This window comes from Haemaphysalis longicornis, unplaced genomic scaffold (assembly GCF_048455015.1).
Source record: "Haemaphysalis longicornis isolate Haplotype H1 unplaced genomic scaffold, Haemaphysalis longicornis Haplotype H1 scaffold_5, whole genome shotgun sequence".
Classification (NCBI taxonomy): domain Eukaryota; kingdom Metazoa; phylum Arthropoda; class Arachnida; order Ixodida; family Ixodidae; genus Haemaphysalis; species Haemaphysalis longicornis.
Genome location: NW_027526385.1, coordinates 176,713,999 through 176,735,600, shown reverse-complemented (window position 1 = coordinate 176,735,600; position 21,602 = coordinate 176,713,999). Strand labels below are relative to the sequence as shown.

Below are 21,602 nucleotides of genomic sequence, written 5' to 3'. Positions count from 1 at the left end.
TGTTGGCGAGACATGCCACGGACAAGTGGAACGTGTCTGCGCGGTTCACGATGGCACGCTCGCTGAAGCGCGGCTCGCCTAGACGGTGGCGCCAGATTTCCCCCTAGTGTACATTAGCACGAAACTTTATGGGGCACAGACTTCGGAACCAGCGCTGAGAGAGAGAGAGAGAGAGAGAGCAAACATTTATTTCTGAAAACTAGGGGAGGGTGAGGATTAGAAAAGGGGCAAGGGCGGCCATCTTATTCCGCTAGGCCACGTGCCACGAAGGTCTTTGCCGCGCTCGAAAGGCACGGGCTCCTAACTCTCTTTTCTTCTTAACAAAAATAAAGTTTCACTCCTCCCCCTCCTCCTCCTCCGTAAAACGGGCTTGTGAAGAGTAGGGTCGCAGAAGAAGGTGCGACGCCAGGCCACGTCGAGGCGGAGCCCTAACCCGGCTCCTGCCTACTGCAGGACGTGTTTCAATAAAGCCCTTTCCAGTCCAGTCCAGTCTAGTGCCACGGCAGCTGACCTGGCCCGTTAGACCAATACAGCCTGGTCCTTGATGTGGTCGCTGCGCAGCTAACACTCCCCCCTATACCATCACTATAACTCTAGGTCAGGGCGAAATTCCTACGGTGCCCCATATAAAAGTACAAGGGCTCTCAGCACAACAAAATCGCGAGAACTCCCAATACCTCACTCAAATGAACGCCCAAATCACTCAAACCAATGGCCTTCTCCGACGCATTGCCCCCCCCCCCCCCCCTTCAGAAAAACTTCCCATCAAATGGACAACCTACTAAGTGGATGCTGCTATAGCTACCGAAACCGCACAGCCTATGCCTTGGCGGTCATCAACAGTCCTAACTCTCCCCCCCCCCCCCCCCCCCCATCCGCACCCACACACACATCTCTCCCCATCCGCACCCACTTACCTACTGAGGCGGAAGAGGCGGAAATAGCGCTAGCCCTTTGTCAGAGCCCTACCCCAAAAGTCATCCTGTCCGATTCTCAAAATCTGCTATACTGTACAGAACTTTGCCCGAGGGCACATATCAGCCAAGGCGCTCAAAATTCTTCCGCGCAATCCCCCCAAAACGCCCGTGGAGGACACCTGCCCACACCGCAGCTGGAGATCTTACTGTCTGAGCAGGCCCGTCTGTTACCACTAACCACGGAGCGCTGTTTAACCTTATTCATACGCGGCTACCACCGCGCACTACCGCCTCCCCCGACAGAAATGCCCCCCAGCCCACTCCTGAATTTCTACAACGGAAGAACAACTGTGACGGCCCTTTCAAACTAATACCCTTCCGAGTCGCACGCACCCTCATCGCATATACCCTGATCAGCACCCATCACCCCTACGCTTCCCCCTGCGGAGATGTCGACACCATCTGCCACACCATGTGGGCGTGCCCTCTAAATCCCTAATCCCTTCTGTTGATCAATGGGAGGCGGCGTTGGGCAGCTCCGACCCCGCGGTCCCAAAATCCCCGATGGAACGTGCTGCCGTTTTGTGGTGGAACGTGCTGGTCACCACCCGCACCTGAATTGCATACTGCAATAAAGTTTATTCCTCTTCCTCCCCCCCCCCCCCCTACTCGCAGGCAGTATGGGTAGGGGGTGAGGTGAGTTGGGCACTGCCATACTACCGTCATTAAATACAAGCTTTTAGAGTACCGGCACTCTTTTCTGTCATTGTTATGTGGCGCCGGGATTTTCATTGGTCGGTCGGCACCACGTGATATTCGTTTACATATGGGCGCAGCCATTTTGTTTCTGGGCACCCCCCCTCTCTCTCTCTCTGCTGCGCGGACGCTACAGCGGCCGGTCACGCTCTGCCAGTCACAATCGACGGCGGTTTGGTTGGGAGAGATGGCAACACTGCAAGCCAGAAGCAAAATGGCCCCCAGACGCTTCCGGGTGCACGAAGCGGCGGTACTCTTAAGCGTAGCTTATTTTGTGACGCTATTCCATACCAAAACGCAGTGTTGTTAACGGGGAGTTACAGTGTGTACAGTCTAGGGTGGTCGGAGATGTGCGGTGTAGACGTTGGGGAACGCCGCTAGAATAACGTCTGCTGCTGCACAATAAGAGCCCGCGCTCAACAGCTGCGGCCTGCCTTCCGGAAAGGATAACAACGCGAGCCCGCCGAAAGCCGGGCTCAAGCTGCGCCGATATTCGTCGCTGACGCTCAGGAATAGTGAACGCGAGAGGCCGATGAAAACCTCAACGCGCTGCACCCACACAGCTGCGGTCAAGGCGCGTAGCGGCAAACAAGTCGGGGCAACTGGAGCTCGCTCGCACGGCTATTATGAGACGCACACCATGGCGGAGGAAATGCGTGGCGGGAGCATTCGTCGATGAAGTAGGCGGCAGTTAAGTCACGTATACCAACGAAGAAACTCAAATACCCGCGCTGCTTTCGCGCCAGGTACGTTAAAGCAGCTGACGAAACAGCCGAACCGATCACGGGTATTTTATTTTAGACCGTGTTAGAGTGTCGTCCGACGGTATTATAAGCACTCCACTATATCGACGTCCACCGGTGTTTTGCAAGAGAGAGAGAGAGAGAGAGAGAGAGAACCTTTAATAGAAAAGGATGACCACTGGTCACGATGGGGAAAGGAATGGGGAGAGAATAAACATTTATTGAGCATAAGTGCTGATGGCAGGGCACTCGCCCGGTGGAGGGCATCCTTTTTCCGGGATACCCAGGCTGCGACTTGCCGTCCAGGCCCTCTTGACCAGTTCTTGCTGGTGTCCAAGGTCCGGATCGACCAGACGAGCCATCCACTGCTCAACAGTTGGGAAGGGTATTGGGGGTAGGTGTGGAGTTTTTTGGCACTCCCATATCTGGTGGTACAGGGTGCCCGGCGTTGGACAGAAATTGCAAAGGGAGGGATACTGAGTCGGGTAGATTGAATGGAGGAGGGTGCTGTGGGGATAAGAATTCGTCTGCAATCGCCGAAGAGTGGTGGCTTCTCTGCTTAATTGAGGATTACCGCGTCTGGCACTACATCGCTCTGCCTAACGTAAAGTAAGGTAGGCAACCCAATCTAAACTAACATAACATAGATAACATGACCTAACCAACACAAAACAATTCTTTAAATTAAAACACTAAGAACTAACCTAAACCATAAAATTACAATGTAGTTTAAAGGTGAAGGAAATGACAATAGAGGCAACAGCCAGACCCGAAACACCGTCCTTGGCACCAAGAATCTATGACGGAAACCTCAACTACAGACGCCTCAGGCGGTGCTAGCCTATAGTCCTAAGTGTTCTAACGTCGTCGGACGGTATACTCCAGACAGCGCGTGTATTTTACAGGAAGAAAGTTTGGGCCGAAAAGGACCCTGTAACTGTCACCAAAACAAAAATAAAGGGAGAATGGGTGTCCATGCAAAGCCTGATCAAGTGTTGACGGCGCCTGAGAGGGGCAAACACGCTAGACTGAAAAAAAGAAAAGAATGAAAGAAAGAAAGAAAAAAGGAAACAGATAGCAAAGACTGCATGCATGTAACCACACGTGCGTGAAAAAACCAAACAGTCATTTTAGGGGCGATGACAGCCGTCGTCTACTAACATCTATACAGGAAGACGATCGCTTCGACTCGTCTGCCGTACGGCGCACGACCTCATGCATAAGTCAGTAGTAAAATGACGCCACTGCGACTATACGAGAGCAAATCCTATTCGTACGACGTATCGTACACGCAACGAAACGGGCCTGGTATGGACTGCCAATGAGCGACATTCAGGCGAAGCTGTTATACCAGGGCATGCAAACGATCTCGCCTGGGCAATGCCCGCGCTTATAAAAGGTTGGTTCGGGCGAACTCGTCGGCGCTGATGTAGACTGCGCATGCTCAAAATGGCCGACGAAAGCAGCCACCAGAGCCAAAACGTGACAAACTTGATAGTATTGCATAACGTTTATGTTTTCACGTATTGCGCAGTGAGCTATAGGTCATAATTAGCCACGACAACAGACTGCGAAAATTCCCTGCCACGCCCACAGTCCCTATCATTTGCTGTAAAAGTGGAACGATTTACACTAAAACGGCCAGATCTTGTTCCAATATTTCTTCTCTTTATTCTTAAATAAGTCGAGAATTCGTCAAACGGTGTATTCAGTTTGCAAATCTCATCACGTTTATCAGATCGAACCCTCATGCGTATTAAAACGCCACGAAAAAAAAGCACACTTTCAGCTATGAATCTACCAAGCTACACTGCCTAATTGACCAGTAGAAGACAAATAAAATTGCATTAAACGATGACTCAAAGCGCGTATACGAGCTCATTTGCGCGTTGGAACTGAATAGGGTTAGTTTTTTTTTTTTTTCTTATATCACACGGGACAAATACCTTCATTGCGATGTATAGAAGTTGCAACAATCAATTTGCGTCACGAAATTCACACAACAGCCGCCTTCAAGGAACGGCTGCAGAAGCATGTATAAGGCATATGATTTTCAGGCGCGACTCACGCCTACCGAAGCGATAAAGCAACCAAATCTGTACGCATGACCGCGTATTTAATTAAAGGAGCCATGAAGAGAAAATACAACTTCGTGTAATTTGAAAGAACTAGGATTCAGTATTTCACTCAGCTCTATTACAGCCACAAAAGATGTTTTTTAACGAAAAAAAAAAGCAAGAATTATTTAAACACTTTCAAATTTTGCGCCACAGTGACGTGTTATGAGCAAGAATGACGTCATACAGGCCAACAATAAAACATAATTTTCAGTGCTTTAACTTCAAGTGATGCGGTCAAATGGAACTAGAGGCCCCATTACAGACGTCCAGTCATGTGTCGTCACGACAGATCAGTTAGGCGGCCGCCAATCGCACAAACAAGGTTCCGTGACGTCATAGAAAATTTGCGGGAAATTGGCTAGGGGGTCGCCACTGCTTCACACATTTTCTTTAATATCTCCGTTATTTGTTCGAAGATTGCGATGATATTGGTATCGTTATCGGGACTAAGCAGTCTTTGTAATAAACCCAACTTGTATTTTGTCTTCATGGCTCCTTCAAGTGCTCAAACGCAGTATGACCTCATTTAAGATACCTGCACTCGAACGCGAGTTACGCAGTCCCGAGGAGCGAATGACAACTTTCGAACACTTTCACTACTCCAAACTATACTCGGCACAATTAGGAACTCGTTCTTCCGGCAAATAGTGGTATACAAGTTTCAAGATACGCTCATTTTTACAAAACGTAATTTCTGTCGTTTTACGCCGGTTGGATGGCTTTTTTTTTTACAATAGGCAACGGATCAACCCCGCGAGTCACGCAGGCAGCTGGCTCTAAACATAACTAAATAGGAGCAAATAAACAATAAATGGAATGATTAGAAGCAAAACACCACACGAGTGCTGTAATGTTACAAAATACGCTCTGAAATGTAATGACGTACGGGTGGCGAGCGGCGCAACAAGACGCATCCAGTCGCGTCGGCGTTCAGCCTCCAAATCCGTACGAGTCGAAAAAAAAAAAAAAAGAAAGAAGCGGGGTACGAATGAAGAAAAACGGACAAAGAAATCACAACTACAAGAGTAACAAACGTAACTGCCCCGCTGCGATGACCCATTAACATGGAGGAAGAAAATGTTAGGAGGGAGCATGACGTCAGGCGGCACAGCTTTGGCAAGCCAACCTCCTCTGACGCCGCATTCTCCTCTCCTCGGGCTCCTCCCGCGCAATGCATTATGGAAAAAGCACTACTCTCAGGCCCGCGGTAGCATTTAGTGGCTCCGGCTGGCTGCCGGTGGAGATGGAGGCGAGCGCTGTCGCCGAAGGCGCCGTACAAGATTGTTCACCAGCGTTGCGCTCCAAGCTTCGTATCGTGGAAGTACTGCCGCTGTCGCTGTTCAAAGCAAGGCGAAACTTCGATCGCCTTCTTACAAAGCACCCTCACGAGCTGCAAGCCGAATTTCACTTCTGACGTTGGATCGCTCGAACGCGCCGCCGTAAACATTCACAAGCATGGAGCGGCCTACAGCTGCGCGGTGTTTGCCAGGTGTGCTGTGACGATTGCGTTTGGCATTCTGCTGAGTTATCGCGCGTAACGAGTGTCGTGTTGGCGGGGAGGTGGTGAGACTAGCTTTGGTTTCGCGCGCGCTTTTTGCATACGTTCGCCTTTCCGGCGCTCCGGCGTGATGGTACGTTTTTATCTACTTCAGTGCACTGGAAAACAAAGGGTTCAGTACCCTTATGTTGGGTGTGACCACCTCGCGCAGCAAGCAGTACTTCGGCTGTTTCTCCGTTGAGGACCGCTCGATCGATGCGATACGTATATGAAAAAAAAAACAAAAAAAAAAAAAACGAATGCTAGATTACGCCTGGGAGAGACCTTGCTGAATTGTGGACTGACTGCGCCTTGCCAATAAATGGTTAAAGAAACGGTTGAAATGGTTGATCTTTTCAACTTTGCCTGAGCGGCAAGTGAAAAGATCATTTCCACTTCTGCACGCGGCGGCGGCGGCACAAAACTCTCCGACTGCGGCGTGAACTTCGACGGGTCCGAAAGCTCAGTAAACAAAGATGTTTTCTGCCTCTCCCGTCCGACCACTTTGCCCGCGCGATCAGGCCGCTGCGCGTTTCGGGTTGCAGGCAGAACTGCGCGCAACGGCTCGTCGCCGAAACTCGAATACGCGGACGGCCCGACAACCAAACGTATAGACGCACGCACGCACGCAGCGTCGGCGAAGGGCCACATGAGGCGCAAAGAACTACCGCTTGCCTGTCACGTGAATAGAACACCTCCCATCAGTCTTTCCTTTTTATTTTTTATGACTAGGCTTCACGATTGTCACGTGACGCTCCCTCCTAAACTTTTCTTTCCTCCATAGCCCCGTTTACATTGACCCGACGAGGGCGCGTTGAGTCGAAATAAACAGGTTTTTTGGACTCGACCCCCCATGTATAACCGGACGGGGTGGGTCAGAGAGCCGTCGCGGCGAGTCCAGTCAACTCGGAGGCAGGGGGTGGGTTAGCTCTCTCGTCGGGCTGAGTCGGCGGGCCGCGGGGAGCAGAATACCGTATCTGCGCGGTTCTAACGCACCCCCAATCGTAACGCGTGGGTAACTTCGCGCAGGAAAATTAGAAAAAAAAAATGTGACACTGACGGTACTGCGCAGATGGAAAAGACATGACACCACGTACCTGGAAGAGGGAGATTTTATTTGGCGTATGCAGCTCTGGAAGTCAATAATGAATTGTGCTTCACAAGGTTGCTTATCCAGCTGCAGCTGGAAATAAAGTTATAGCGGGGAACACTGAAGCTGCCTGCGATTTCAAGTGCCTTGATCTTCATAATTCTAAGCGTTAAGGGCTAAGCAGAAGCACAAAAAAATGTGCAACAGCTGACCAGGGTATGCGGCATGCCATTGAGGTATCAGTGCGCCGAAATTCACTCACGCGGTGTTGACGGATTGTTTTTATTGGATTGAGTTGGATTTTTCGGATACTTAGTGTCCGTTGCGCATGGGCTTTAAAGCCTATTTCGGTTTTGAGCCCGATTGTAACGCGCACACAAATATGAAGCTACCTTTTAGCAAGAGAGGGTGCGGGTTAGAATCGTGAAAATACGGTAGCCCCTTTTCCGGGAACCCCGCCGCTCCCCTCACCTCGATTCTTTGGACGGGGTTCATATAAACTCGGACGCGTCGAGGTAAGCTGAACCCGCCACTCAACTCACCCCGCCTCCGTCGCGTCCATGTACACGGGGCTCATGCCCATTAACGAGAGAGGCGACCGCGCGCCATCCGTCACACGACTGACACCTTTTCGGAAGACCGACACCGGCGCTGATTATTCGACACCGCAGGCAAGATACAAAAGGCCACTCGCGTCGTTTTATTTCGGCGTACAGCGGCAGCAGACACCGCTACGACGACGCAAGCGAACGTCACTTCCCTCCGGGCCTTGTTGCAGTTTCCAGGGGCAAAGGTGGACTTTATTCGAGCAAATGCCAAAAAGCACAATTTGCCGTAGCGACGGGCTAAGCCTTCGTCAGGCGTGTTTTGCTTTGCTCTGCTGTAAATGTCGTCCCTGCCACATAACACGCTTTTCTGAGGGCCCTCTCTCTCCCCTCCGCAATGCAATCGAGTTTTGTTCAATTCAATTTTCCCGCGATGATGATGATGATTTCTATTGGTTTCCCCTTTGTATCGGGGTGATGACGGGGCGTTCGAGCTGCTCGCGCGCCACCTATTGGGAAAGCGTGCGTCTCTTCCTTTTAACTGCAGTTTTTTGTTCTGCTTGGTACGAGATGACACTTTGTTTCGAGTTTGTTTCATCCCGCTTTTCTTTGACGCTGTTTTTAACTGTAGTTTTCTCATTTGCAACCGTAAAAAAACCATTTAACGTGTATTCTTACGCAAAACAAAAAACCAGCCAGATAGACTTTTTTTTTTTGCGTTTAGGTAGCCCAAGAAACATAAGCGTCTTTAAAACTGTCTTAACAGCAAGTGTCAACAAACCATTGACGATCCCCTAGGTTACAAAATCGTTGCTTCCGTTCGCACCCGCCAAAACGGTAAAACAAACAAAAACAGTCGACACAAAACGGCTGGCGCGTTTCCACAGCCATTTCGTCCCCTGGAGCGCCAAAAGAGCAGCAAAAACGGAGCCAAGTTAGGCGGCGGTGATTGTGCAGGCGCCGCGGAGCGCCAGAGCAGTCACGATCTTCGACAATGGCGTCATTCGGTACAGGAGCGGAACGGAACGAGAAAGCGCGAGATTTCGTTGGCCACCCGGTCGTCTGCTTCGGAAACGGCGCAGACGGCGCGTTTACGTTTTCAGGAAAACTCCGCCCGCAAGAAGAGAAAAAAAGGCCCAGGAAACGAAGTAAATACGAAGCGACGAAAGTGAAAATAACGACGCAGCCTCCTCGTTTTCCGCCAAGGCGACGAATGCGCCTCGGGTTTCGTGCTTTTTGCTTTTGTGCGGCGAAAAATCGGCGACGAAATAACATCTGGGTCACGGAAGCGAACAGTCAGCGTCCAGCGCCTCGCCCGCTAACGACGAAGTTCTTTGGGGAAATAGAAAAAAAAAAAAAGGGAAAGGAAAGAAGAACCGCACCAAAACGGATTAAGCGTTGTTCCGATTCCGCTGCTGAACGGCCAGTAAGCGTGCTTTCAGCATTTGCAATGACCCAACAAAATATCTAACGCGTCAGTGAACCGGACAAGTGCCCTGCACACGGGAGAACAAATACGGATTCCGCATTAAGCGTGACCCCAAAGACCACACGAGAGCCTTCCGCTTAATTTTCTTTTTAGCTTTATTTGCCGAGAAAGTTCGAAATCTGAACTTGTGCTTCACTCTCGTTTGATAACTATTCGCTCTTAACGAAGCGAAAACTAACTGCGAGATGCTACCGACTGCGCGCGCGCGTGTGTGCGTGAGCGCGCGCGCTTGCATATGATCAAGATATCCCGACAGCGCGCACGCGCAGTCCTTTCTATTCCTGGGAATAAAATGCCAAAGCGCACATTTTCGACCAAAAGGTTCTCGCCAACATTAGCATATTCAGCACCACGCCATTATGTAGTGCAACTTGACGACAAATTGAATATATTTTGCGTCCGCAGCGCTACCGGCCACGAGTGTACGATTCGCATCTGCGCAGCGCGGCGTATGCACGCTTTCCGCAGGTTCGATACGGCCTTCTCTTGGCATAGGAAAGAAATTCCCTAGGGGCATTGAGATCGAAGGGCGAGATAGCAGCGCGAGCCGCAATATTGCTCGTCGAGAAAAAAACAAACGCGGCCTTGGCTTTCTTCGACCGCCGCGCGAAGTGTTTGTGAGGACAATACCAGCATCGAGCGAACATTAATCAGCTCGCAACCTGCAATCGAGACGGAATTGCGTTAGGCGGCCCGCCTCTGACGATGCGTGCGGTATTTTAACTGCACACGGTTGTTAGCGGCCAACTATACGCAACTCGCATTTCTGGGCAACGTCGTTGGAGAACAAAAAATTGGTCGCTCTGCTGCAAGCCATTTGCACAGATACGACGGCGTTCCCTGAGTGCGCTTCTCACCGTGTTACGGTATTTACAATTTGCGGGTAGATAGACAGTAGATAATACATTCAAAACTCCACCTCACCCGATCTTACGAATTTCCCTATCAAACGAACAAATTCGGATTCCCCCGCAAAGTGCCTATACGGCTCAATGCTTTTACGAACTTGAATTAACGAAATGGATTCTGAGTAATTCCCACTTTAACGAACTATTTCGGATTTCCTTCGTGAGATCAACACGAAGATTGTTGCGCCAGGACAAAAAGAAAAAAAAACGAAGCATCTAGTTTCGTTTTTGCAGAGCTCTACGAGAAACTCAGCAGTCCCGGTTCTCAATCGGTCATTTTGAACCTGCGAGTTCGCGTGGCTGGTTGGTCTGTTTCTGCTTTTCACGATTCGCGGGCAGAGTCTGTGCTTTTCTATTTATCTAGTGTTTTATTGTTACTATTTTCACCGTGGACTTACAGCGTATTGCCAAATTATGGGCAGGACTCAGGGGAGCGCCGCGGCTGCCGCAACGACGATGTGCATGGAATTTGCCGGGATGCGTCGAGCTCCCTCTGGACATAGTCCCGATTTTACAAAGTTTCCGATTTAACAAAATTACTCGCGGTTCCCGGTGACTTCGTTAGATCGGGTTTTAACTGTATTTGAGGAAAAGTACACAACACCTTTGAAAAACTCATTCGTGGTGGGGAGGGAGAGCACCGTGCATTTCGGGGCGAACTCTCGAAACGCACATCTTAAAAAAACATCATTTCAACTTGTGTTCAAAATGCGGTAGCTGTGACTATTACTTTCTGCCATTTTCTTAACATACGGTCTCTGTAGTGAAGCGAAATTTTTGGGCAAGGACCAGATGGATGCTCAAACTGGGAGAACAATTAAATAAGCTTTTAACATCGCTTCGGTACGACACCTGATACACAGAACAATGGGTAATAAATAACTCACAACTGTTCTTACCACGCCAAACAAAGAGAACGCAATTGACGGTAGAAGATCCGCCATTTACGTATGCAACAAATTTAGTAGCTTTCATGTGTTTTTTTTTTTCCTTTTTAGCTCCAATGCTTGTCAATGCAGGGAAACATTTCACTCGTGACTCAATACCATCCAATCAATCTACCCTTAGCCAACAAGCTAGCACCCTTTTAAGGTATTGCAATTCACAGGTACCCCATAATAAACTTTCTACCCAATTCAACTACTAAACAAAGCCTATAAATGAAACACAAGACTACAGCTAGCAAAGCCGCTATCCGAAAGCAGTTGTCCAAACCAGCGCAAATCGCGAAATATTTTAACGAACCATTTTTGACGCAACTTGTGTGGACCACTACATCAACTACACCGGCGCACAGACAATTTAAGCCTACAAGCTCTTAGGTACCTCCTTTAAATTCAAGCGAGAGTTGTAACAAGTTCGCAGCCCTAAAGGTCAGACATGATTCACCTTCGCCGCCCAACCTGGCCAAGTTTTCAACCGCCGACCGAAGGTAGCGGGTTCGCTTCCCTCGTTCAGCGCGAAGCAACACGAAACCACGTAACTGCCAAAGCAGGAACAAACGATTCATCATCACGAAGCGACGTCGATGAACTGCGGTGACCCGTCAGTTCAGCGTTTTCGGCGAGTTTGGCTTTCGACCCCTGCAATGAGTCAAGTGTTCTGTTTCAGCCGCACGCCGTTTCAAAGCCTGATTGCGTACGCAACAAAAAGCCGAATCAGCATACGAACCACCCATCAATGCGTTATCACAGAGCCCACAGAGATTGTCGCACTGATCGCACTCCAGCAAACAGGCGCTATAAGTGGCACGGGCGGTCGCGTGATGGCCGCGATAACACAATCGTAATTGCCTTATCAGTCTCTCCCCGAGCGCGCAAAGCGGACCTAGCGAACGCGATAACACAAGCTCACTTACGCAATGGGCGGGGGAGGAAAGCAGCTGTAGTCGTAGCGCGAGAATGTGCAACAGTAATGACGTGATTAGACGTTTATCAGCGATAATTTGCGACACATTTCAGTCCGCCGAATCAACGGAATCTGATTCGTCAGCCGTGAAAAGCAGATATTTTCAGTTTCAAGAAAAGTGAAAAGCGTAGAACCCCTTCGTCGAGTTTCACCTCACCGTTCTCGATCCTGGAAAGCCAACGCCTAAACTTTCCGTCGGACCAACTTTCGCGGAACGGACGCAATTTTCCGAACATGCGTAAAAGAGTGGTTAGGTCCGCACACCACGCGGTAACTAACCACGTCCCCTCAGAGGCGCAACCCGGACTTGTTTTTACCGCACCGCCAGTGCACAGCAAGCAATTCCCCCAGCCAAACCGCGTCATGCTATCGGCTCGCCCCTCGTGCAAGACCAGACACTTCAGGCGACCGCAGAAGGAGAAACGAAGCACAACAAAAAGTGCGCAATCGGCGGCGACGACGTCGTCTCCAATTTCAGCTCCGGTCAACATTCGTGGCGATGAATCACGAGGCGCTCAGTTCCGCTACCTGATCGCACGCCCGTCCGTCGGACGAGCGGAACGCCGCGAACGGAAACCATAAACAAAAGGAAAGGATGAGAAAAAACGCCAGGCATCAGCAGATACGGACGGGATGCCGCCGCCGCCTCCCGGAGACGCATTGCCGCCACAAAAAGCAAGGCAAGGCTCGGGTTAACGCTGCCAAGGCAAGAATGACGGACTCACCCGAGGAGGGTTTGATCCGCGAGCTGCTTCACTCGTAGAATTTGCTTCTTCATGGTGACGAAGGCTGTAGTCGCTGGTAAACCAAGCACACGGGGCGGGGTTTAACTAGTAAACAAACGATACTAGTAGCGAAAACAAAACTCAAAATAAACTGGAGGAGGGGGGGAACACAAACACGCCTCGTCGTCGTAGTGCTGTGTGTTCACCACATGACGAGAACTTGCCACCAACACCACTGCCGCTGTGCAGTCGGAATCACGACGGGCGACGGCGTAGCGACACGGCGGACAACACCGAAGTCGCGGCAGGAGCCGGCGCGAAGCGGGACCGACCACAACACGCGCAACTATTCATGTCAGCGAGATCGCACCACGGATTGACGGCACTTCGCACGGACAAACAAACAGTCGCTGAACTGGCTTGCTCCGTTGCTGCTCGCCGCTGGCGCCTGGAGAAAGCAGCGACGTCGCTCTCGCCGTAAACGCAGCCGCGATTGGCCGATGTAAGAACATGTAGCCAATCGACGGCCCTTTGTTGGGAACTTTGGAGAGGCGGGAGTGCTTGCGTCTGGGTAAAGTGAACTAGAAGAGGGTAGTGGGCTTACTGGGCCTGGCCGCCTGACGCAGTTTATGTCGCATCCGCAGGGTGGCGCCACAAATCCATGCAATGTAAGGCCTCGATGCTTTCGGTTGTCCGCCAGCGAGTGCACGATGGCGGGGTGATACTGTTCGCAAGAGTAACATTTAAAAGAAGTGTATTTCTCTGGCGCGTATTTGATGCGAAGGAGCGATGGCTAGTGTCGCGCACATTTGCAAATTCAGTGGTTCGTTTTACAGCCGAGAATCGGCAAGAAATCTGTGCGCAACAGCGGATGTGTTCTGCTCTTGCCAATTTCTTTTTTTTTTTTGCACAGCCTGCCTCCGCAAAACTTTAGTATTTGCGTGACAAAATTACACATTACGTTGGCCAGCTTGCCTGGTGCTATGTAGCTTTCTTCTCTTTCATGAAATATGCTTTATAAAAAATCAACCGCAAGCGGGACCTCATACTGCGCAACAGGCATCTTGTGATTACGGCCGAGATTGAGCAGATCATTAGCGCATAATGGGGGATTTTTAAGGACGTAGCAACAGTTCTCATATTCTCGCAGGTTACGGTACCACGCGCAAAAACCAGCCTGGGTGGTGCTTGCTCATGGAAGTCGTAGTAAAGTCAGCGGCTACGTTATTTGCGCCAGATCTCGACCCCGCTTCTTTCTGCGTGTATTAGTTTAACTATTACAGCTCCCGAAAGACTTGAGTTGACCAAAGCAGGAATATAAATTGATTTCTCTCTATGATTAACTCGTATAGCTATGTAAATAAATATGATGCTGTCGTAGCAACAGAATTTTGGTTTTGATCAATGCTCATATGTCTGAGCATTTTATAGTTCTGATTTTTTATATTTATTATTACAAGCATATTTTTAGTTCTATATTTTCCCGCACAGGTCCAGTAAGGAAAGAATCTTTATCTGTGATCCCTTAATGAAAAAATCTTCATCTGTGAACAAAAATTGCACAATATTTATTTACAAGCAACACATATACACAGTAAATTTGGAACGAACACCACGCACTCTTCCTTAGGAGCAACGGCTCAACTTTAGGTGCTTTGCTTTCTGTCGCCTGGCTGACTTCGCCAGGTTTAGCCCCTTCGTGTAGAAGTGCAGTCGTGCAACAACATAGAAATTAATTATTGTTGCAGAAAGTGTGGGAGCGTGAGAGGGGCAGCCAATCTCCCGAAGGAGCCGCTCCTTCACAACTGCTAGAACATCAATAATGCTGTCGGCATGCAGCTGATGACGGGAGAAGCACTCAGTAAAGAGATCCTCCAGCTTCCTCACAAAGCCGAACAGCAAGCCAGAGGGGTACAGAAGCCCCCCTTTGTCACAAAAATGTGTTAGTCGAGCAAGCTGGAAGTCTTCTCCGGGGGAAGGCATAGTGAGAAGTTTTATACAGGCTTGGCAACTGGTCTTGATAATGCACTTTCTTGCAACATAACCAGCAATGTGAAATATGAGCCTGTTATCGCTTCTGACAATGTGTTGGTTGTGGTCATGAGACTTGCCAGACGCTGAAAGCGATGGCTGAGCTTCTACATTGGCTACCAATGGTGAAGGCTCACTTTCTGCACATGGCGTACCATTCACACAATCGTCCACCTCAAGCAGGGAGCCTAGAGTGCTCTGATCGCAATTGCCTTGGCTGACCGTCTTTACTAAGCCATAAAAAGAAAGGCAATTCACAATAACTAGAAACTGACTAGGGGTTGGGTGGTCATTGCTTCCTGATGCGTGTCTCACAATACCAAAAAGGTTCTCAAGGGGATCTTGACTAAGTTTTGAGGTCATAAGGAACTTGTACCCAACCTTCTCAGTCAGGTATGCAAGAAGTTCTAAAGTGCTTGTGATGGTGACACGTAGCCCAGCTGCGGTTACGTCACTTATAAAGCCTCCTCCAGTGGCTCTAGCGTGCTTCTCCCATTCAGTAAGGTAGCACAAAAAGTCCTCTAAGAACTTAGACCCCGGTGAACCAGGTCGAAGAGCCTCAGCAGGGTACCGAGACGTCATCACAGATATCAGCCGGTGAATCTTGCTGAAAGGTATGTAACAAAAACAGACAAAACAAATTAAGCGATTACTTCTCTTGCTACAACTGTTGTCTTCTACATGTTCCATAACAAATGTACTAGTTAATGAAGAAGGCACACTTGTGAATTAATTTGATTAAAACAGGCTTTGCGAAAGGGTAGGAGATTTTTTTACCTGAAAAACTCCTGTGTTGCACTGATGCTTCCAAGCTTGTCTTTGAAGAGATGAAAAGCTTGAAGTACCTTTGTGCCAAAAAGTTGGAAAGCATAACTAACACGCATCTTTTCGAAGTCGTTAGGCTGTAGGTGACTTAGCGTTATCCCGGGCATGACTTTCAGGGTCACATTGGATGAGTCGATGTCAAAAGCTTTTTTCACCGGCTGCATGTCAATCTGCAGAGAAATTTGAAGAATTTATTAGAACGTTGTACCTGTCATTTCAAGCAGGCACGGAGTTGGATGTTAATTGCTGAAGACACATAATACTGAAACCCATTATCATGAGCACAAAGAATTTTATCAGCCTCTTACAACAGCCCTCGAGAATTTGTTAATGTATTTACTGTATACCCAACAATATGCCTGACAAATGCAATCAACAACCAATTAACTTGGTTCTATGTTATTACCATACAGGTAGCATAAGCGTAATTTGGCTAAGCTACTGATAGCAACCAGTTACCGAAAGAAAATTAGTTGCTGACTCACGTGGCCAGAAGGGGTGTTGAATCCAGAAATGAGGAAGGCGTTGCGCAGGCATTTAATAAGGTGCGGGAAATCTGATACGAAGAACAGATGTCTTGAAGCATCACTAGGGTGCTGGACTTTACAGTTGACAGAATTTGCAGTTCCCCGTACTCCCATGATCTTCCACATTCTCTTGTTCCAGCTAGCACCGTCTGTGGTAACAAAGTCCACGAAAAGTCCACTCTTTTCAGCCAGAATGGTTGCTTCGATTACAACCTTGGCAAGTGTGTCCCCCTTCATGTTCCCCTTCGTGGCAAAATAGCCAATGATTTGGCTCCATTTACCTTGAAATGGGACAAACAAAATCACCATTCCGTGGTCACTAGGTGTGCTTTTGTCTTTTTTTGTGGTAAATGGGCCTAAATCCACAAAACCTTCTACCACACCAGACTTTTTCACCGATAGGTGTTCAGAAAGTTTTAACTCATCAATGAGCAAACCTCCATGCCTCTTGTAGGCGTCCATATCGGCTGCTTTCACTTTCAGCATCTTCAAAACCTTCTCACTGAAGCCAAAAACAGTCCGATACACAGATACGTAGCGTTTCAAGGTTGACTTGCTTGGCAGGGACAGGATGTGGTTTTTTCGAAGGTGTTCGTAGAGACGAGGGCTCTTCATCTTCATCAAGATGCAGTCCAAAATCCAGCTTTTCGTAAAGCGTACACCCTTAGGCTTCACCTTTGATGCTGCAAAGCATTGCTTAACAGCCTCTTGTTGTCTCGGAGGAAGGTTTGAGATTTGCTCCAGCAGAACTTCTTCCTTTTTGGTCGCATTCTTCTCCTGAAGCCGTCCCAGCTCCTCTTTAGCATGGCTAAGGCGAGTGAAAAGGCGCTTGTTTCTTCTCAGCACTGTCCGCAGTTTTAATGAAGCTGACTTGCAGTTCTTGGCAGCTGTTCGCTGTACTCTGGACCGGCGGGTCAGCAATGCTCGTCTCAGGTAACGGCATGACACACACTGTGTACCTGGAAGAAAAAAAATGAATGTGTTATTACCAGATTTCTGGCATCATGCGCAAATAGTGAGCTGCTCTGGCGATTTTATCTGAGCCCCTGAAGTTCAAGTACCAGAATGATAAATACCTGTTTTGGCCACTTGGCCCAGGCAGTTGCTGCTGAAGTAGACGTCTTCGCGTGCTACCGCATGGGCTTTCAGCTTCTGGGTAAGGAGTGCCCCATCATATTCTTGGCACTTGATTGCCCCTGTGCAAAGGCACATGGAGTCCGCTGCTTGTAGAATTTCTTCCGCCACCTGTTTTGTCTCAACGGCACTCTCCTTGATCAAGATGCCTCTGGCAAACACCTTGCAGTAGGTCTTTGAAGGCGAGTCAAAAAACATCACCACTTTTTCGGAGTGCACCTCTGATTTCGATGACAAAACAGACGTACAATACACAACTCCGTCGTGTTCCGGAAAGTTGTGCTTGCTCCACCGCGCGGACGGCAGCACCAAATAGTCGAAAACGCTGGCATCGTCCGAAGCTTCTGCAGAGTTCTGCACGCCTGTGCTCTCTTGTCGGCCTGCCTCCGATCCTTGCTCGGCAACAGCAGCAGCGGCATCAGTGTCTGTTGCCGGTGCCGACACGTCAACTTCCCTACCAGCATGAAGCATGCGCTTCGCCGGCGTCCTGCTATTTTCCGCCTTCCTTTTTCGAGGGGCCCTTTCATGCACTGTTTTTTTGGTCAAGTACGCGGGCAAATTAGGTAGAATTGTAGGGACTGCGTCACTTCTGAGTGCTGGCTTCCCTCGCTCAATGCGTACCTCTTCGCCGTTGACGGTATGCACATAATGCCGAACTATGCAACCAGGCTCAAAATGAAGCTCGCAAACAGCACTCGTGTCTTCAAGGGGTTTGTCTGCCCGATGGAGATTCTTTTGCCACTTTTTGCGTAACTCTAAATCCTTCGGGGCGATGAAGAGAGACGGCTTCGTAGCACCCTTCACGTGAACATAGCCCGTTTGGCATCCGGGTGCATAGCAATGGTTTTGCCGGCGCGGTGGCATCTCGAACGATGTACCTTCGCTATAACAAGCACAGTACGTACCACCACCTCTACGGCATCTTATTTCCGGAATTACCCACGCACGTTGGCAAGCGAAGCGACGCAAACTCGCACGAACTTGGCACGACAAAACACTACCAACACGGCGTTGCTTCCATTGCATAGATCAGTGGCGCCACCCTGCGGGCTCTAGGAGAAACGAAATTTGTCGACATGAGAACGGCCATTGCAATGCATGGCTTGGGCGGCTGAGTAAGCCCACTACCCTCTTCTAGTTCACTTTAGTCTGGGTAGCGCAACTCGCGTCGTGTCGGTTTTTAACACCTGGCGGTTGAGTTACAAACTACAATTTGCAATAAATAGGTATTTTTTTTACAAACATTATTATTTTTTGTTTAAATAACAAATAAGAAAACTTAAACCTATATTTAAACTGATATTTTGTTTTCTCATTAGCTTTCTGCAAGAAAAGGACATTCTGCTACCGTGACATCACACCACACAAGACATTTGTTCAGAGAACTCTGCATTTGTTAGCATACAATGGCAAATAATGCTCCTTGGAACGTACTGTATTGATTGTACTTTACAATAGTTTCACGCAATAAAGGCAAAAGCCTCGAGTTTTGTGTTGAAAGCGTGTAACAAAACATTGGAAAAACTACGGCTAGACTTGGCGGATTCTTGACGTCGATGCACAAACCATCTCCTCTGCTATCATGGCCGCCTTGGCGCAGCAAATTCTCCAAGAAGCTGCCGAAAAAGAGGCGCTGTATAAACCCATAGACGTTGTAAAAGACTTAGACCTTGAGTTCGACCTCGGAAATCTTTTGGCCACAGACCCCAATCCGTTGGATTCCTTCAAACTGAGGTAAGGAAGCGGGAATCGGTTGTAAACAGTGTGCACGTGTTGGCCTTGATTGCCGTCAGTGGTTGCAACTTGCAACCAGTTGAGACATGTCATGAACTGTCAGTCAGCCTGTAACAGAAAGTTTTCTGAAAATTTGCGTGCCTGACTTTTTTGGGAAGAACCCACAGTCCGGGGTGTTCATTTAGTTTTAAACGATAAAGGCCGCGTTGCTCGTTCAGACTAGTCGCTAGTACCCCAACTATTCGGGTAGGCGCCTCGCAAGCGTCGTGAAATCCACCCCTCGTATTTTGCACCCATCTTATAAAAACTTATTTTCAAGATTTGTAGCACGTTCGTATGCAATCTTTGCACATGGTGGGACCTCTGGTTATCTATGTGGTATACTTTGCTTGGTCCTTTTAACGACAAAGGAGTTGAAATGTAGACGGATGGCTACAGGGGGAAGCTATACAGCTTTCTCATAAACTTCGCGGTTGAAGGAAAATTCGTCCTGCTTTATTTCAAGTGTATGTCCAATTTTCCCGCGCAAAAACTCTCTCCACCTCGGGTGTTTTCATTCACACACGAACCATCAATGCCTTTGGCAAGAGATGGAATAAATAAATCTGACTGCTACATTTCATTGTTTTATTGCTAACGACAGAAAAGGTTGTGCTGGTAGCAAGTGCGGGAAGGTCCTTAGCTCTCTATCTCGGGATTATTACACACTCGAAAAAGAAGCATTTAGTAGGTATGTCACATCCCTGCCCATGTTGGAAATTTGTTATTGTCACCCTCTAGGAGTTATTTCGAGCAGCTACTAGTGCATTCACATAATCTAAAAGAAGCTTGAGCTTTCATACTAGGGATACTGCATGTTTGTGATTTGCTGATGTCAGGAGCTCAGCGCGCAGAACACAGGTGCTCTTTTTTTGGAGCTTCCAAAATAAAAAAACATTAATGCGCCTGTCAACGCAGGTTTCAGATTACCGATGAAAAAGGCTTTTGTGCATAGCATTTAATACTAGGTTTCACTACATATGGTATCTTGCAGAATTACCAGGAGCATATTCCAGGAATTACCAGGAGCATATTATCAGGAGCAGGAGCCCTGATCAGTCATGGGCACGTTACCGAAAAAAAGTAACAGTGTTACAGTTACAGTTACATTTACTAGTTACAGTTACAGTTACTGTAAAAAAGTAACGTCGTTACTTTTCCGTTACTGAAAATATTTGGCTTATTTAATAGAAACGTACGAAGGCATGCAGGTAAAAATTACACGTAGTAAAGCCTACTCGAGGGGTACCTAAAATGATGCACTCTCATGCCCAAACAAACAATCGTTGTGTATGCCTCATTTTTTTTATTACTGAAGTTTTGTTATCTATCACAAGGAACTTTATTTTTTTTGTTGCTGCACTCTCGCTGTAAGAAATTTATTTGCAAACATCATTGTAGCTCAGAATTAGTTGTTTTTCAAAATTGGAATCAGAGAGGGCGAATCTATACTATACCAGGCTGGACGACAACACAGCCGAAACAATCTTTTAATGTCAACTTAATTTATTTTCGCCTATACAATGCCGTCGCTTGTCCGCCCCGCATAGTGAGAGAGTATAAAAAGGGGGCGAAGGTGGCGGATCGACGGAAGGCCCTTGGAGGAATGGGCATAACGGACGTGGGAGTACATCGGTTGTCGAGGTGTTTTTAAAAGATACTCAAAAAATGCGCTTCGTCAACTTTTTATTTAGTGCTTCTGGTCGGAGATGGAGACCAATCTGAGCCATTGCCGAAGCGACGTTTGTCCGTAGGCCCTCGGAGTCGTTCTCCCGCCCCAACCCCCAGCCACCCCCATCCCCGGAATGAGACAAGATATTTCCAAAGGGAATAGAAACTGAAATGAACGCTTTACTGATTCCCCCTCCCCCTCCTCCCCCCAGTCCTTACAAAGGCGGATTTCGCCGTCTCGACCGAGAACCACTGCTCTCACAATCCCAGCCTTCCACAGCAATTACGTCGCCGATCCCAGGAACCCCTCCCTTCGTTTGCTTTGAGGCGTAGGCCGAACGAAGCTCGCCCAAGTATTCCTTGCATGCAACATTCAGAATCAGATGTAGCTACTGTTTTCGTTTCGGCCACAGCCCTCGAAACGAAGTCGCGAGGCTTTCCAAGAACATTTCTTCGTGCAGTGGCAGTGTGGTCAGTCTTCTGCCGGCCAAGATGCTGGCTGATGTGAGAGCACTCGGGGGCCACCATCGTTGGGGCCGTCGTATGTGTGGAGGGGCGTGAAATTTATTACTTCCTCAACCTCGTTCGAGTACTGTTGACAGTTCAATGAAGCCTCTAGAAGAGGGGTCCTAAACGCGTGGTCCCAAATACGGCCAGGCGTCTCTAAAGAGCACAATGGTCGCAAGCAACGGTGACGTGTGAATCGAACACTCTACAGTGCGCACAGGGCTGGACGAGCGCGAGGCCGCCGAGAGACTCCCCGCGGCATTTTATGACCCCACAAACGGGACTGCACGTCGCTAATGAGAAAGCGACGCCCTGACCGGAGTTTTCCAGGCTTCTGCGAAAGTGACGGTTTCAGTGCGCGTTGCGTTCAGTGCGTTCAGGTTTCAGTGTGTTGTG

The 21,602-nt window shown here is 48.7% G+C and overlaps 2 protein-coding genes across 2 annotated transcripts in view; one reads left to right on the top strand and one right to left on the bottom strand.

Moving 5' to 3' along the window:
• The window catches only part of LOC144138833 (SH3 domain-binding protein 1-like), a 118,750-nt gene extending 105,466 nt beyond the window's left edge, over positions 1-13,284 (bottom strand). Inside the window, exon 1 of the mRNA XM_077671321.1 lies at positions 12,739-13,284. Within this exon, the coding sequence (XP_077527447.1) occupies positions 12,739-12,791 (53 nt within the window). The 5' untranslated portion in view covers positions 12,792-13,284. The remainder of the gene's footprint in view (positions 1-12,738) is intronic.
• Positions 13,285-18,816: 5,532 nt separating this feature from the next.
• LOC144138832 (ribosome biogenesis regulatory protein homolog) overlaps positions 18,817-21,602 on the top strand; it is a 37,697-nt gene continuing 34,911 nt past the window's right edge. Inside the window, exon 1 of the mRNA XM_077671320.1 lies at positions 18,817-18,989. Within this exon, the coding sequence (XP_077527446.1) occupies positions 18,838-18,989 (152 nt within the window). The 5' untranslated portion in view covers positions 18,817-18,837. The remainder of the gene's footprint in view (positions 18,990-21,602) is intronic.